The following is a 16,299-nucleotide window of genomic DNA, read 5'->3' as shown; positions in this document are numbered from 1 at the left end:
ATGAAAAAGAATAAGTGATAAGAAATGGTTATATATTCTCCAATTGATTTGCCAAATTATTGCATTATTATTCCTGGGCACACTAAGAAACACAGGAAAAAAACAACACAAGAACAAACAAAAAAATAGAAGTCCAGATGAGCTATCTTGGCTATAAAAAACAACAAGAACAACTCAAAGCTATAAAGATGAAACCTGGTTGAAAAAAACCCTATGAGACTTCACATCCTTTCTTCCCCATCAGCATATAAACAAATAAAGTATTTGTTGCCTTTTCTCCTAAGAAGGTGATTGGTGAAAATAACCCATGCCCATAACTCACAAGAAGGAAGCAAGGTTTAATATACTTGCTTAGGGAATAAATCACACAAGTCAGCAATTCTTACTTCAGAATAATAAACATACATTTGATTGTGTTGTAAAGGTAGTTAGTCCAAATAGATCTCTGAAATAAAACTAAACTTATTTTTTGCCCCTCCCCTCCTTTCTTGTTCTGTGTAAATGTAAATGTGGAAATGACCTTGGAGACAAGTGGAAGAGCTTCAGACTAGGTAACATTCAGACAAGCAGCACCTGAGTCTACAAACGGAATGTAGGTGTGGCAAACCTCTCACAAGGCTTCTTAGACTATAAAGGTGAGTGGGGATATACTTTCAGACATGGACGATTCTGTTACTGTAGTATTAGAATAAAGTAATAACTTGTACTTCTGAGAGTGCTTCTTTTGTGGACTACCTTCAAAAGGCTGGCACTCACTGTTTGCATTTCAATATTAAACTAATATGCAATGATGCTAGGATGCCTAATCAAAAAGAGATGGAAAATATCCAATATGAACTTGGCATGCAGATACGAGTAGTTTATTCAGGTTAGTTTACAATGAGTGACTCTACTTACAGTTTATTTCAGAGCGTGTTTTTTCTTCTCTCACATTTCTACTTGTTGAGTGAATTCTATGAGGTACGAGAGGCTGGGAAAAATATTGCATTAAATATTCATTAAAAATGAATAAAATGTTCCCCACTTTAAAAATCACACTACAAGATATTTTTGTGATCCACTGAGACTCGAATTTAAAATCAGTTTCAAAGAATGACATTTCCTGGGATGGAAGAAATAATTTTGATTTTCATATTAAGACAACTGCTCCAAAATTTACATTAATTCCCAGCGGAAAGTCACATTTGATATAACAAATATTATCCACTGGGATTTATTTGACAAAGTCATAATTCTTATACCTCCATCCACTTCAAGGCAAGACTTTTCAAGAGGAAAGGGGGAAGGTGTTATATTTGGATTTTGAAAGAACCATCCTTTATTAGGAAAGCATCTCTTCCATTGTTGTTTCTAATCTGCCATCAGAACTCCCTGGACAAGTTAATTAAATTAATTTCATGAAAAAATGAAAACAAGCCGGTGGGCAGCAAGAGAGGAAGTTCTCTTTCTCTCTTCACAACCATTTGTTCATTCTTTTCTAGTTCCTATTTATTTATTTATTTATTCATTCATTCATTCATTCATTCATTCATTCATTCATTCATTCAATTTTTATGCCGCCCTTCTCCTTAGACTCAGGGTGGCTTACAACATGTTAGCAATAGCACTTTTTAACAGAGCCAGCATATTGCCCCCACAATTCGGGTCCTCATTAAATAGGTTCATTATAAATTAGTGAAAAATTACAAGCTATTTTGGATATTAAATTATAGAATCAAAGATAATAAAAGTAATAATTAGTATCGCCTTTAATTGATACTTCCCAAATTTGAAAATTGAAGATACCTAATAAAAGTTAATTCACTTTGGAAACTGCTCCCTGCATACATATTGCACAAGTTGTAGTGATTTTAATTATTCTAAGAGCGATTGATGCACACTTGCATTACCTCAATACATTCATAGCTATTTTAAGGGATTGAATTTTTGTGGTTATCCTGTGGAGCTTTGTCCTAGATTATTTTTTTTATTTTTTTAAAATCTATAAAGAACATAAATTTACACTGCAGATATATCAGGAATTTTAACCAGGATGTTTTAATTCAACACTTGCCAAAAACCTAGACAAGAATTAAAATTTAAAAATTATCTATACTTTGTCAAGCAAAACAAAAATTTTATATATACAGGACATGCATCCTGAAAAAAACTATATACACTGTGGTTGCTATACTGAATTAGAACACTTCTGGTATTCCCATGGCTACTGTACATCTGGGCACTTCCACAGAACCTACTGGATCTTTGTGTTAAGGACAAAAGAGACTATTCTAATTATTAGGTTTTTAAAAAAAGTTTTTATTCTTGAATTCAGTATTATAAAACGCAGATTAAGGAAGCATAGTCTTCTTTCAAACAAAATCTTAACATTCCTAACAGGAATTCAGTTTCATTATTAATTCTGCATTTATGAACAGATTCTCCAGAAAAGGAGGATGCATAGCATCAAACAGAAATATGCACATAGTTTTAAAATGGCCCTTTTGGCTGAGGGTGATGGGACTGTGGTCCAATCTACATAGACTGGGCTAACTTAAAACTTTTGTTTGTTCATTCATTCATTCATTCAGGCTTACAACATGTTAGCAATAGCACTTTTTAACAGAGCCAGCATATTGCCCCCACAATCCGGGTCCTCATTTTACCCACCTCGGAAGGATGGAAGGCTGAGTCAACCTTGAGCCGGTGATGAGATTTGAACCGCTGACCTTCAGATCTACCATCAGTTTCAGTGGCCTGCAGTACAGCGCTCTACCTGCTGCGCCACCCCGGCTCTAAGTTATACATCACATGGATGTAGGTATGAGGACAGGAAATCTGGTGCCCTTCAGACATGTTATTTTATAATTCCCATTACTGTCAATTCAAGTTGAGGCGCATGGGTTTATAGCCAAAAGCATTAGGAATAAAAATAACAAATTATGCTTTGTAATGGGGTGTGGTGGAGCGGGGGATTATTATTTTAAATTGTTATTTTTATTTCTTTTATATTGTGTTTTTATTTCCTGTAAACCGCCTTGAGTCGCCATGAATAGGCAGCAATATAAATTTTCCAAATTGAATGAAATATGCTAGGTAATTTAAATGTACCGAAGACTAGCCTATTTGTGTGCCTGCTGTAAAATAGTATGCTTTAAGTACTTATACCAGATTGGTTATGTAGCCAAATCTTTAACTATCGAAGCTGTGTTTAAATGATATTCTTACCTCAGGATCATCATCATCAAAATCATGATAGGTGGAATGATCAGGATTATTCATTTTATCCAATAGTTCAATAGCAAGAGTCCGGCTTAAAGGCTGGGTAATAAAAGGGTGCTTAAAATACAAAATGCAATAGGTAAGTATATGAAAGATACCTGCATGATAATTTGAATGTTGTAATTTTATTTTATTAAAATTATATGCTGCCCCTTGAGTTGCTCATCATAAAATCATTAAAAGCATTAAACAAAAATTAACTTTAAACCTTAATATGAGTTGACTTCTCAAAACATTATTGATGAATTCTAAATAGCCAACAGAGATATTTCAAAACTTTCCATGATTTACCAGAAAAACCAGCAATGCTATCTCACTTTTCCATGTTTTTAACTATGCGGAGGATAAGACTAAGGTACTTGACCATATGGTAGTACCAGGAAAACTATTAAAATTATTAATGGCAGGAGAGAGTTTATAACACTGTAAGAAAAGGGGCAGCAGGTTAATACCATCCAAGCTGAGGAGTGGTTGTAGTCAAAGTTCAAATAATAGCACATATGGCTCCCTAGCTTATAGATCCTGGGTTTTTTAATGCCTGGTTGACTGCTGGTTGACTGCTGGTTAAACACCTATCATCCAGCACCTGGAATGTATCACAGAGAGCTGATTATGGACAAAGGTATTCTGCTGGTATATCACCTATTGTACTGCCTAGCAGTATCTGCACTGACCTAAAACCGAACAAGGAAAATCCATCCAATTAACAAGGAAAATAAGCAGCCCCAAATCTAAATTAGATGGTGATTTTTTTCCAGCACTTCTATTGAAAGCTTTCTCCACACAACAAAAGTAGATATAAAGAATTTTAAAACAATTTGGAAAAAGAAAAGTCATTCATACCTGTAATAATTTTTCAGCTGTAGGCCTTTTTTTAGGATTCTTTGTAAGGGCCATTTTGACAAAATGATGAAAACTATTTGACCTGTAACACAACATTATAGTTTTTAGAAATACAGTGATCCCTCGATTAGCACGGTCTCGATTAGCGCGAAACGCTGCAACGCGGTTTTTCAAAAAATATTAATTAAAAAATAAGTCCGCGCTAGTTCTCTCTCTCTTTCTCTCCCTGTTGCCGGCGTGGTATATGAGAGAGAAAGAGAGAGGCAGAGGTCGGGCGCATTACCGGGAGGTGGAGGCGGCGTGGGGACGCTGGGTGCCGGGGACACCGAGGAGGGGGTGGACGTGGCCTCTCAGCTGCAGAGCCGAACAAGGACGGAGGCAACGGCGGAGTCCGCTGGGGCCATGCGGGGCCGCTCATCCAGGGGGGCGTGGACTGGCAAGTCGCCCTCCTTTCTCTTTCTTTCTCTCTCTTATACCACACCGGTAACAGGGAGAGAAAGAGAGAGAGCGGAGGGCACCTTGCCGGTCCACGCCCCCCTAGATGAGCGGCTCCGCATGGCCCCAGCGCCGCCCAGGCAAAGGGGAAACCCCAAGATCGCTTGCCGCTTGCCGTATTGCAGCGAAGGAGGCGAAGCAAGGCTCCAAGCTGCAATACGGCAAGCGGCAAGCGGCAAGCGATCTTGGGGTTTCCCCTTTGCCTGGGCGGCGGGAAGACCAAGGGAAGGTTCCTTCAGCCGCCCAACACCTGATCCGCTCCACAGCGCGGCAGCAGCGAGGAGCCGAAGATGGGGTTTCCCCTTTGCCTTTACCCCATCTTCGGCTCCTCGCTGCTTCCGCACTGCGGAGCAGATCAGCTGTTGGGCGGCTGAAGGAACCTTCCCTTGGTCTTCCCCGCCGCCCACATGCAAACTCCACCATCTGCGTATGTGCGGCCATGAAAAAAATGGTGCGCATGCGTAGATGGTGTTTTTTACTTCCGCACCACTATAACGCGGAAATCGATTAGCGCGGGAGGTCTTGGAACGTAACCCCCGCGCTAATCGAGAGATCACTGTATACCTAATGTTCACAGTAATTAATACAATGCAACTATATTGCTGTAATATTTACCATTTCATTTTGTCCTTTAATTTGGGAGGCTGAAAGTTGCTTTTTGACATTAAAAACAGTGCTCTAAAAAAGAAGAAAAGTGGTTACTTTTACAAAATTCCTGTCATAAGGAAGCATGAGGAGAAGCAACATCATGTTTACTCTTTAGCAAGAAAAAGATAATTCTCAATGGACTATTGTATCTTCGGGAGATTTACAGATGACTAGAGTTGGAAAGGACCTTGTAGGTTATCTAACCCCACGCAAGCAGGAGTCCCTACACCACTTCAGACAGATCCAGTCCAATTTCCTCTTGAAGGTCTTCAGTGATGAAGCTCCCACAACTTCTGAAGGTAAGCTGTTCCATTGGTTGATCGCTCTCACTGTCAGAAAGTTTCTCCTTATTTCCAGGTTGAATCTCTCCTTGGTCAGTTTCTATCCATTGTTCCTTGTCTGGCCTTCTGATGACTTGGAAAACAGCCTAACCCCTCCTCCTCTCTGTGATAGCCTCTCAAGTATTGGAGCACTGATATAATGTCTCCCCTGGTCCTTCTCTTCTCTAGACTGTCCATGCCCAGTTCTTGCAACTGCTTTTCGTATGTTATAGTTTCTAGTCCCCTAATCATCCTGGTTGCTCTCCTCTACACTTTCTCTAGAGTTTCAATGTCTTTTTTGTATTGTGGTGACCAAAACTGGATGCAGTACTGTAAGTGTGGTCTAACTAAGGCTTTATAGAGTGTTATTAGTACCTTCCTAGCCCCAGATTGTATCCCTCTATTAATGCAGATTAGGATTGCATAGGCTTTTTTGGTTGCTGCTGCACACGGTTGGCTGTTTAGCTGGTTGTCTACTAGGACTCCAAGATACCTCTTGCAGTCACTGCTATTGAGTGTGGTTTCATCCAGTTTATATGTATACAGTGGTCCCCCGATCATTGCGAGGGTTCCGTTCCAGGACCCCTCGCAATGATCGGTTTTTCGCGAAGTAGCGCTGCGGAAGTAAAAACACCATCTGCGCATGCGCAGATGGTGTTTTTACTTCCGCCGCAGCAGCGAGGAGCCGAAGATTGGGGTTTCCCCACCGCCCACGCAAACTCCTCGCTGCCGCTCGCCCGCCCTTCGCCCGCCCACGCCGTTCGCTCGCGCCGCTTCCCAGCTGAGTCCTGAAGCGAATTGGCTTCAGGACTCAGCTGGGAAGCGGCGCGAGCGAACGGCGTGGGCGGGCGAAGGGCGGGCGAGCGGCAGCGAGGAGTTTGCGTGGGCGGTGGGGAAACTCCTCGCTGATGCCCGCCGCTCGCCCTCCCGCCAACAAGAGGGGGAAGACCCAGGGAAGCCGCCCAGCAGCTGATCTGCCCGGCGCCATCTACGCATGCGTGGCCATAGAAAAAAAGGGCGCGCATGCGCAGATGGTGTTTTGACTTCCGGGTTGAAAAATCGCGATTTAGCCCGTTCGCAATGATCGGGATCACGATACCCGGGGGACCACTGTACTGTATTTTTTGTTTTTCTTACCTAAGTGTAGGACTTTACTTTTTACAGGCTTCAGGAAGCTTCCCTGAAGATTTCGGAGTGCGAAAAACAGCACAACAGGCAAACTGGAAGTCCGTTTTTCTGAACATCTGGTTTGTCCGTTTTTTCATTACCCCCATCCTCAGTGAGGCCTGTGCGCATGTATGGGGACGAGGGAGGGGTTGTGCACATGTGCAGGGGGAAGCTCGGGGGTGTGCACGCATGAGAGGGGAGGGAATGGGTGTTGGCATGTGCGCATGTGCTAACACACGCGCACACACCCGTTGGCATGTGAACCAAAAAAGGTTTGCCATCACTGTTATGCATTTTCAGCTTTATTGGACTCCCAAATACCTAATATCATACCATTAATTTTGATGCAAGAAACATACATACATACATACCTAGATGCATACATACATACAAACATACATAATCATTTCTCATTTTTATAAAATAAAAATAGCCAGAAATCGCACAACTTAAATTTGTGGATTTCATTTTAAATTTTAGCACTTAGGTTAAAAAGTTGTCCTTAATATATTCCACCTTCTAATATTACGCAGTCAAATACTTTATTACAACAAATACAGTCAAAGATAAATTATATTTTTAAATTGTCTCTTTTTCTTATAGTAAGTACAGTATCTGAATTTATATCCCTCTGCCTTTTCTGAAACCTATTTGATGTTTCTTTCTTATTTGTAAGATCTTGAGCAAAATCTGGCTGTATGAGAAATAAATATAATCCACAGTAGCACTATTTTCAACTTCTAGAACACACCCTCTAGCCACAGAGTTATTAGAGATTACTTACTCACCTCATGGGATGCAAATCAAACATTGGAGGCTGCAGTTCTGCTAATTCTATAGCAGTAATCCCAACAGCCCAAAGGTCACAAAGTTGATTATATCCACCTTTCCTTTCAACCGCAGCAACCTCAGGGGCCATCCTTAAACACAGAAAAATGGTTTGTAAAATGCATTTTTATTCCTAGATTTCAAGACATCATTCCATCTAAACATTTTTCAATCTATTTGTGTAGTAGTTAAAAAAGTAATGACTGACAAAGAGGCTAAGATATATTTCAACCGCTCTTCTATCTCCATGAATTCCAAATCTAGCTGTCAATGTTCCTCTCCATCTTATAAAAAAACTTTTCCTTCGTTGTATCATTCCTGTTAAAGGTGTAAGAATAGACCAGACTAATATTTGATATTGACGTTATGACTGCACTTTACAATTACTGTAAATGGTATAAATCCATTTTGATTCTGAACAACAGGCCTCCCCTAATATACTGTAGGCTTCCATATAACTATAGGCATCCATGCAAGGATATTATCACATAGAAGTCAATTAACAACATAGGAAAAAGACTTTCTGAATTCTACCACGCAAATGGAAAATGGACTTGAGTTTAGTATTAGATTCCAGGATATCCATGGAAACCTCTCTTTGTAACCTGAATGCTTCTAGTACTTAGACTTGAAAAATGTTTTAAATATTACTGTAACTATAAACAAAATTTTAAAGGAAGCTGGTCAGTTGCAAAGCAGTGGACTAGGTCTCAAGAATTACATTTCTTTCCAATAATGTTCTAGGGCCCTCCTTCATCTCTCTCTATGTATAACATGGGCAATTCTTAAAATAATAATAATAATATAGAATGAAAATGAAATGTAAAATAAAAACGAAGTACTTATATTTTGGCAAATCTGCTATCCACAACCCCCCCCCCCGACGATAACGAATAACCTGGGACGATACAGATATTGACGAGAAGTAACCCCCCAAGTTTGTTTCTAGAAAATTGGTGTTTTGCAACTGCCCAATTTTTAATAATGTAACATTTGTAATTGGCAATTATTTTACTAATTATAAGCCTTGCTTACTCCTCCTCGGAGAGGGGCGGCATACAAATCTAATAAATTATTTTCCTTAATAGGCTCTCAAAATATTAAATGTCTTTCATTCAAAAATGGCAGTGGATCCTTGGAATAAAAGTAAATTACCAGTATGGAGTTCCGATGAAAGATTTCCTTTTTGCAATTGTAGCTGTTATTTGTGCTGCTACTCCAAAATCGGCTATAAAAGAATACGGAAGATAATAAGTACACATATTTATAATAAATAGAATATTTAAAAACTGAAAGTCTTATACAGTTAAGATTTTTATTAAAACTTTTGAAAATTTTTGTAATGGTCTTTTCATGTTTCTGTTTCAGCATCATTATCTTCTACAAGGTACAAGTATTTATTAAAGGTCGGTTATCCTAGTCTCACATCATTGCATATTGTAATGATAGAAGTCCCTCTTTCATTAATCTTTGGTACAATAGTTATATTAGGTCATTTTTTTTGGTCATTTTTAGGTAAGTGCATAACTGAAGAATGTAATCCAATCTGAAATACACAGCTAGGACTCAAAATTGAAGTTCTTACAATATATCTTGGCAGGAGTCTTAAGGTATATTAAATGTTAGCCTGCATTAAACTGAACATATAGAAGTACTTACCCAACTTCACATGGCCATTATCGGTTAAAAGAATATTTGCTCCCTTAGGGAAAAATGGTAAAACACCTCTTTTTAGATTTTTTAAAAAAAAATTATATTAGTACAGGTATCAATAGAAACTTATACTACATGTTATAAACTCTGTAAATCTTCAAAATATCAATGTTAGAAATGGTTTTCATTAAAATGTTAACTTATGTAGACAATAGGCAAGACATCTCAAGATGATGCTGTACCAACTAATCTGCCTATCACTATAGCAGACAAACAAGAACAAATATTGAAAAATAACAATAATTTATTTTATTAACAGAGATTCAAGGCTCATTCAAGTCAAGGACATTGAACTATATATTAAAGGCAAATTCGAATGAAATCTAAATATTACCCGTGGAAACAATTCATGGAAAAAGTAAGCAGTTTCTGCATGAAAGTTATTAGATTGCCTTATTCAAAAGTAAACTGTGAAGGTAGACACCTAAAAGAGGTATCTTCTACTTTAGAAGATAAAATTGGAACAAATAGTATACCCATAAAATAGGCTTGAAGCTATGGTCAGGCCTATGCAATGCAGTGGCAGTAAATCCCCTTCATTCAGATTTCAGACCTGGACATGTGAAACAGCATTGGTCACTGTGGATGACCTTTAAGCCTTTGTCCAGTTTAAGCTGGTGTACTAACTGCAGATCTACTTAAATCGTGAAGCTCTGATGATACTGACTCACACAACCTCTTTATCATGTAGCTCAACTGCAATGTGTTCTATGTGGGGTATCTTTAAAGATAAAAAGTCCCTTCAGGCATATGAAACAACATTAGATATGTAAGCTTACGTAGTAACAAAGTCAAAAGCAAAACACTGTACTAGAAAACTCATTCAAGAACATTTATTAAATTCAACTGAAATCTAAATAATATCTTTGGAAACAATTCATGGGAAGGGGAAGCAATTTATGCATGAAAGTTATTAGATTGCCTTATTCAAAAGTAAACTGCGGAAAACTAAGGTAGACAATTAACAAAAACCCTGCAGAAGGGACAGAACAGAGATCAAAATATGGTAGTAGGGGATTGGACTAGAAGACCTCCAAGGTCCCTTCCAACTCTGTTGTTGTCATAGTTCCCTCTAAGCTGAGCAGTGAGCAATCGCTCACTTAAAAATCATCATCAACTCAGAGTTTTCCAAACCTGCCCAGAAGCCGAGAGGGAAAGAGTGAGAGGGAAGGAGAGAGAGAGGAAGAGAGAGAAACAGATAGAAAAAAGAGAGGAAGGAAAAGAGAAAGAAAAAGAATGGGAGTAAGGAAGAGAGAAAGAAAATTAAAATCTAGTTTGAAACTAGCTCAACTATTTAAGTGGCATTTTGATATTGATAGAGTTGCCCTATTATGAGCTCACTGTTATAGACACATAGTACAGTATTTTATTTTGAAATTCTCTGAGGCAAAACAGGGTGGGTTTTTTATTTGTTTGTTTGTTTATTTATTTATTATTTCTGTGCCGCCCAGTCCCAAAGGGACTGCCGCTCAGACACTATACTTTTCCGCCCCCCCCCCAAAAAAAAATTAGAGGGAACACTGGTTGTTGTTATTGTTATTATTATTGTTGTTGCTGCTGTTGTTATTATTATTATTATTATTGTTGTTGTTGTTGTTGTTGTTACTACTTCATACTATTGCAATAATAACCTCATGGTCGCAGTCTTATTTTATTTTATAAAGCTCAGAACTAGGAGTTTAATGCATTTTAAAAATGATTTCAACAATAATCCTACCTTTATATCTCTGTGCATTTTTCCTTTACTGTGCAGGTAATACAGTCCCTGTAATTAAAAGAAAAGGAATAAAATTCTTAGAGAAAGACAGGTTTTCTGTTCTATATGCATTCAAAAATCAACTATGGTAGATTTCTAAAAATTACAAAGATGTAGCTCTCTTATATTTGAAATAAATATCACTGCATGACCAATCCATGCTTGAAGAAATGACAGAAGGAAAGAGAATTGTTACAAAACAGCTGACTGTCATCTAAAAAATGTAATCCTTCGCAAATGGTTAATATATTTTTTATTATTGAAAGGCAAGCATAAGCAATAAGCACACAGCTTCACTGAAGCCTGTCATTTGAAATATATTGGTGTCAAAAAGAAGCACTACTGTAATCAATTACTGGTCCCTTCTTCTGATAGAAGAACTATACTTCTTCTGTTCAGGATCCGGGTGCCAAGCATTTCTTCTTATGAAACCTGCCATATGAGTGAGAAGTCAAACAGAAATCTTTGTAATCATCATAGCCACTCACTTTGTACCTAAATTTCAAAGGCAAATTCTCTGCACTATTTCAAAGGGCTTTCAAAGGGCTAAGCTCTCTGCAGTACTGTAAGCCAATGCATACATATACACAAACCCATACCTAAGGGCAAATGCAGAGGCAGCATTTTGTTTTGGTGGTTAAAGCTCAGCCAAGCAGCATTATTTTACAGAAATGCATATTTTAAAATTGTGGAATTCTACATTCCCCCTCTCCCATTATTCAACACAAACGTCTGGTATCATTTTTCTATCCTAAAAGCCTAAAAGTGTAAAAATTTGTTTACCTGCAGTGTCTCTCTGCTTACATAAGCAATCTGCTGTTCTGAAAGTGGTCCAGTCACTAAAAGAGAACCCATCCAAATTAAGTACAACATCTACTATATTTTCATTGCTAGCTTCGAAAAACTCAAAATATTCTTGCTTGCTTTTATGTACACATACTGTATCCACTGTTCATATACTGAACTTGAAATAGACATCACAGAAGAAAACTTTTATATTTGAGTTTTGACAGAAACCCAAGAAAAATAGAGAAATAAAAAATTTCAGCTGGAATTCATATTAATGTGACAAGGACTGAATCCCCTTCTATTGTGCTATTATAAATTAAACTAAGCCTGCTACAAAGTGTGATTAGCAGAGGTAGTTTAACTTTAAAAAATGATATTTGTAAGATAAATCATGTGCAATGTTTGAACTGCCATCAATTTTCTATGTTCTATGCCTGGACTACTGCAATGTACTTTCTATGGGGCTTTCCTTGAAGAGTATCTGGATTCTGGAAGGTTCAGCTGGTCAGAATGCAGCTGGGCAGGGCAGTTCTTAGGACTCCAAAGTTGGCTCATGTTGCAATGCTGTTCTGTGAGCTGCAATGGCTACCAGTCAGCTTCCAGGTCCATTCAAGATGTTAACACCCCACCTCCTCCCTGTACACACTTTTCTCCTTCCCACTCTATTCTAATCAATTTTCTTTTAACTGAATTTTAAATTTAAGATCCCTTGCATCCTTATGTAATTTTGCATTTGTCCTTGTTGAAATTTACCTTGTTATTTTTTTGTCTAATGTTTTTAAGATATTCATAAATTTAACTGTGTACAGTTTTTAACCCTTCATCCAAGTGTTTTATAAATATGCTGAACAGTATGGAGCCTAGCATAGATCTGTGTTACACATTCCACTCTTCCTCCACACTTCATACCTTCAATGAGGATGATTATTGTTGATTATCTTTTTTACTAGACTTCATAGCAGATTTTATTAAACACTCTGCGGAAGCCAAGCTATGCCAATCTCTTGCTCAACTAAATTGATTACTTTATCAAAATAATAACAACAAAACAACTGGTTGGTTTAGCATGATTTATCTTTGTTCCAGGTCAGCTTCTGATAAATGATGCACTCTTCTATAAATCCTACAAACGTAATCTGGCTCAGGTTTTTGATTAGTATTAACATCCAGCTGATTAGTTTGTAACTATCCAAATCTCGTCTGTTTGAAGAATGGATCACTATTTGCCCTCTTCCAGTTCTCTTTTCACTTCCCAGATTGCTGAAAGATTATAAAAAGGGGATCTGAAATGATGTGGTTCTGATTAAAGGGGGGGGGAGGGATACATAACACAGCTAATTGCTATCTGGAAATACCCCCATACTTACCTCTCTTACCTGCTAGCCTGTTTTATACAATTAGTTTCTAAATTCTCAATTAACAAGAGAATAACACGATAATATAGTTTTCAAAATAATAATTATGACAGAATGACTTGAATCTCCAGCAATTAAAGCTAATGAAATTTCACATTATTTTACATGTTTAGCTTATTATTTTGTGGTATACCCATGGACAATCATTATTGTATTGTTTTATGTATGTATTCAAGTTCAAATTAATGAAAGAACAGAACTATTATATTTGAACTATATATTTCCAAATTAACCCTACATTTGCTAACTTACCATGATAAATGTCCTGTAATGAACCACCTCCACAGAACTCCATGCAAATCCATAATTTATCACGTCTAAAAATCAAGATTTGATCAGTTTTGCATACATACAAACACTTATTGCAATCTTAACTGTGAAACATCATGATTTTACAATATATTTGGAAGAAAACTAAGCTTTGAATATTTTCATCTTTCCAAAACAAAAGGCTATTCCTCTTTCCTTTCACTTCATGAAATTCCAGTACCAACAAATCATAATCTGACTACTGGAAGCAGTACTTACATAAATTCTAAATTACTATTGAATTCTATATTTAGAAGACTTGTTGAAAAGTGTGATAATAATGAATTAAAATCTAATCTGTTTTGCTTTGTTTAATTTGATGTCTGTCTAAATGTTAGAGTTTGTCAATATTTATACTTTAAAATAATATAAATTAAATGGAAAATTATATGATTCAACATTCAGTCGTACCTCTACTTAAGAACGCCTCTACTTAAGAACTTTTCTAGATAAGAATCGGGTGTTCAAGATTTTTTTGCCTCTTCTTAAGAACCCGAGCCCGGAAAAATTTCCCAGGAAATTTGAGAGTGGCACAAAGGTCCAGCCAGTTTTCTGCCATTCCCGCTTTAATCCCAGACATCTCGGGCTTTTCTGGGCTGCCAGAGGAACCTTTCGGTGGTGTTTGAGGACGCTTTTGTAGTCCAGAGCGAACAAAGCATTTCCCTTTTTCTGGGCGCTTGGACAGGAAATAAACCTCTGCCAGCACCCAGAGAAATGCTCCCTTCGCTCTGGGCAGCTGAGGAGTCACCACAGTGAAGGAAAGGTGCCAGCTACAAAGCGAGCGAGAGGAGAGCCCTTCAGCATGGGAAGGAAGAAGCAGTAGGTAGCAGTAGGTAGCAGCAGCAGCAGCCAGTGTATGGGAGACAACCTCACACCGGGTATATTGGAGGCGCGTGCTCCTCCTCACTGCCTCAGAGTCCCTCTTTGTTTTTAAGCCTCAAAGTTTTGGATTCCTTTTAATTCACCTCCCCTCACCTTCTTCCTTCGGCAGCGACTCTCCTCCTCTTTTTCCTCCTCCTCCCCCCAACCAAATTCCGAGCTTTTATTTCTTTCCTAATGCATTTGCACGCATTATTTGCATTTACATTGATTCCTATGGGAAAAATTGCTTCTTCTTAAGTTACTGCTTAAGAACCTGGTCACAGAACGAATTAAGTTCTTAAGTAGAGGTACCACTGTACTTCAAAAATACAAAAGTTGCCATCATAGTAATTTTTTAAATAATGGGTATAAATAAAAAGATGCAAATCACTCTTCAAAAATGTCAATAATCTTTTAAAAAGTTTTGGGCTAACTATTCTAGTCTTTTTTCATTCAAAATGATAAAATAAGTACTCAAGATTTCTTTCATTTTAGGAAAATGCTTCTAAATCATATACAGAAAAGATTATATTTTCTACCTCATAATTAATCATATGATACAATAATCATATATTGTTCAAGATGATACAATAAACATCTTGTATCCAGTTGGTAATGTTAAGTATCAAGTATGAAATTAAAATCTTAGCACTATATAAATGCATTTTCAATTCTACATTTTCTGAGGTTGAGTGTGAGACAACATAGATAACATTTGTTTTCCAATTGAACATTTTCAATTAGAAATTTAATAACTGAAACTAAATGGAGCAACAATTTGAAATAAACCTAAACTAAGCTTGGTCTCACATATCATCAAATTCATCTTTTTTCTTCCCTGGGGGCAGGAGTTAAAAATGGCACACTATCTACCGGCAATAACATTTCATTTATTCAATTTAAAGAAAACATATATCTAGTTGTAAAATGCAACTGGGAAGCTATTACACTAAAAAGTTGTGACATCATTCATTATTTAGTAATAATAAAGTCACAATTTTAGGTGATAAAATCTACATTTTACATCAAGTAAGACATCTTCCATTTTCATACACATACAATATTCCCCTATGTCTCATAGCAGAGGACATTCAAACAGAAGAAATTATCCCATAACTGTAATAAGAAATCTGCCTGGTAACTTTCTGCTTTCCAGGCCAAGAGGCCTTACCAGGAAACACAAACAAACAAAAACCAAACCAGCAAACACCAACTATATTTATTTTATTTTTTAAATTTTGTATGCTTCCCATTTCATTGATACAACATCTACGGGCAGCTTACGATCAAATTTAAAAAAAACCCTACAGGTTTTTACAGGAATACTAAGTGAATATTGAGCAGGGCAATAATAAGATTTATTTAATTGAGGAATTTCCGTATTAACTGATTACAGGAAATTCTCGACCTACCACTATTTGATCAACAATGCTCCAGTTAGGATGCTGCTGAACAAATGCTTGTTATGATTAGCCCTTAAGAGTTCTGGCTGTCCCAGCATCCCTGCAGTCATGGGTGCTGGCAACCCATTCACACATACGATCAGTCACCAAAGGTCCCATGAAAACCAGCCGTAATCACTAAAAAGTCAATGGAGAAGCCAGCAGGAAAGATCCCAAGTAGCTGGGATAAGTCTTCCTTACATGCATACTTCCCCCAAGACCCCTCCCATAACCTGTCCACCCTTCCTAATCTGTGCAGTCTCAACTCCTCATGATAGGGAGGGGCGGCATACAAATCCAATAAATAAAATAAAAATAAATAAATAAATACCTCTCATGCACCCTCTTATTCACTCCCCTATTCAGCAGCAGCTAATAACCTGCTTGCAGGCCTGGAACTTGCTACTTCCTGCTAATGGTCTCCATAGACTTTGGCTGTGGAAAGCTGGAAG

General features: G+C 37.6%; 1 protein-coding gene across 7 annotated transcripts in view; it reads right to left on the bottom strand.

Moving 5' to 3' along the window:
* MAP4K3 (mitogen-activated protein kinase kinase kinase kinase 3) overlaps positions 1 to 16,299 on the bottom strand; it is a 68,229-nt gene that overhangs the window by 33,617 nt on the left and 18,313 nt on the right. For all 7 annotated transcript variants that reach the window (XM_070734664.1, XM_070734663.1, XM_070734667.1 and 4 more), the window contains exons 4-13: positions 13,488 to 13,552; positions 11,815 to 11,870; positions 10,993 to 11,040; positions 9,222 to 9,264; positions 8,718 to 8,790; positions 7,523 to 7,654; positions 5,215 to 5,277; positions 4,105 to 4,186; positions 3,208 to 3,318; positions 898 to 970 (exon numbers count right to left, since the gene is read on the bottom strand). In XM_070734664.1, the coding sequence (XP_070590765.1) occupies positions 898 to 970; positions 3,208 to 3,318; positions 4,105 to 4,186; positions 5,215 to 5,277; positions 7,523 to 7,654; positions 8,718 to 8,790; positions 9,222 to 9,264; positions 10,993 to 11,040; positions 11,815 to 11,870; positions 13,488 to 13,552 (746 nt within the window). The remainder of the gene's footprint in view (positions 1 to 897; positions 971 to 3,207; positions 3,319 to 4,104; positions 4,187 to 5,214; positions 5,278 to 7,522; positions 7,655 to 8,717; positions 8,791 to 9,221; positions 9,265 to 10,992; positions 11,041 to 11,814; positions 11,871 to 13,487; positions 13,553 to 16,299) is intronic.

This window comes from Erythrolamprus reginae, chromosome 1 (assembly GCF_031021105.1).
Source record: "Erythrolamprus reginae isolate rEryReg1 chromosome 1, rEryReg1.hap1, whole genome shotgun sequence".
Lineage (NCBI taxonomy): Eukaryota > Metazoa > Chordata > Lepidosauria > Squamata > Dipsadidae > Erythrolamprus > Erythrolamprus reginae.
The sequence above is the reverse complement of the archived record's forward strand: the minus strand, read 5'-3'. Positions and strand labels throughout refer to the sequence as shown.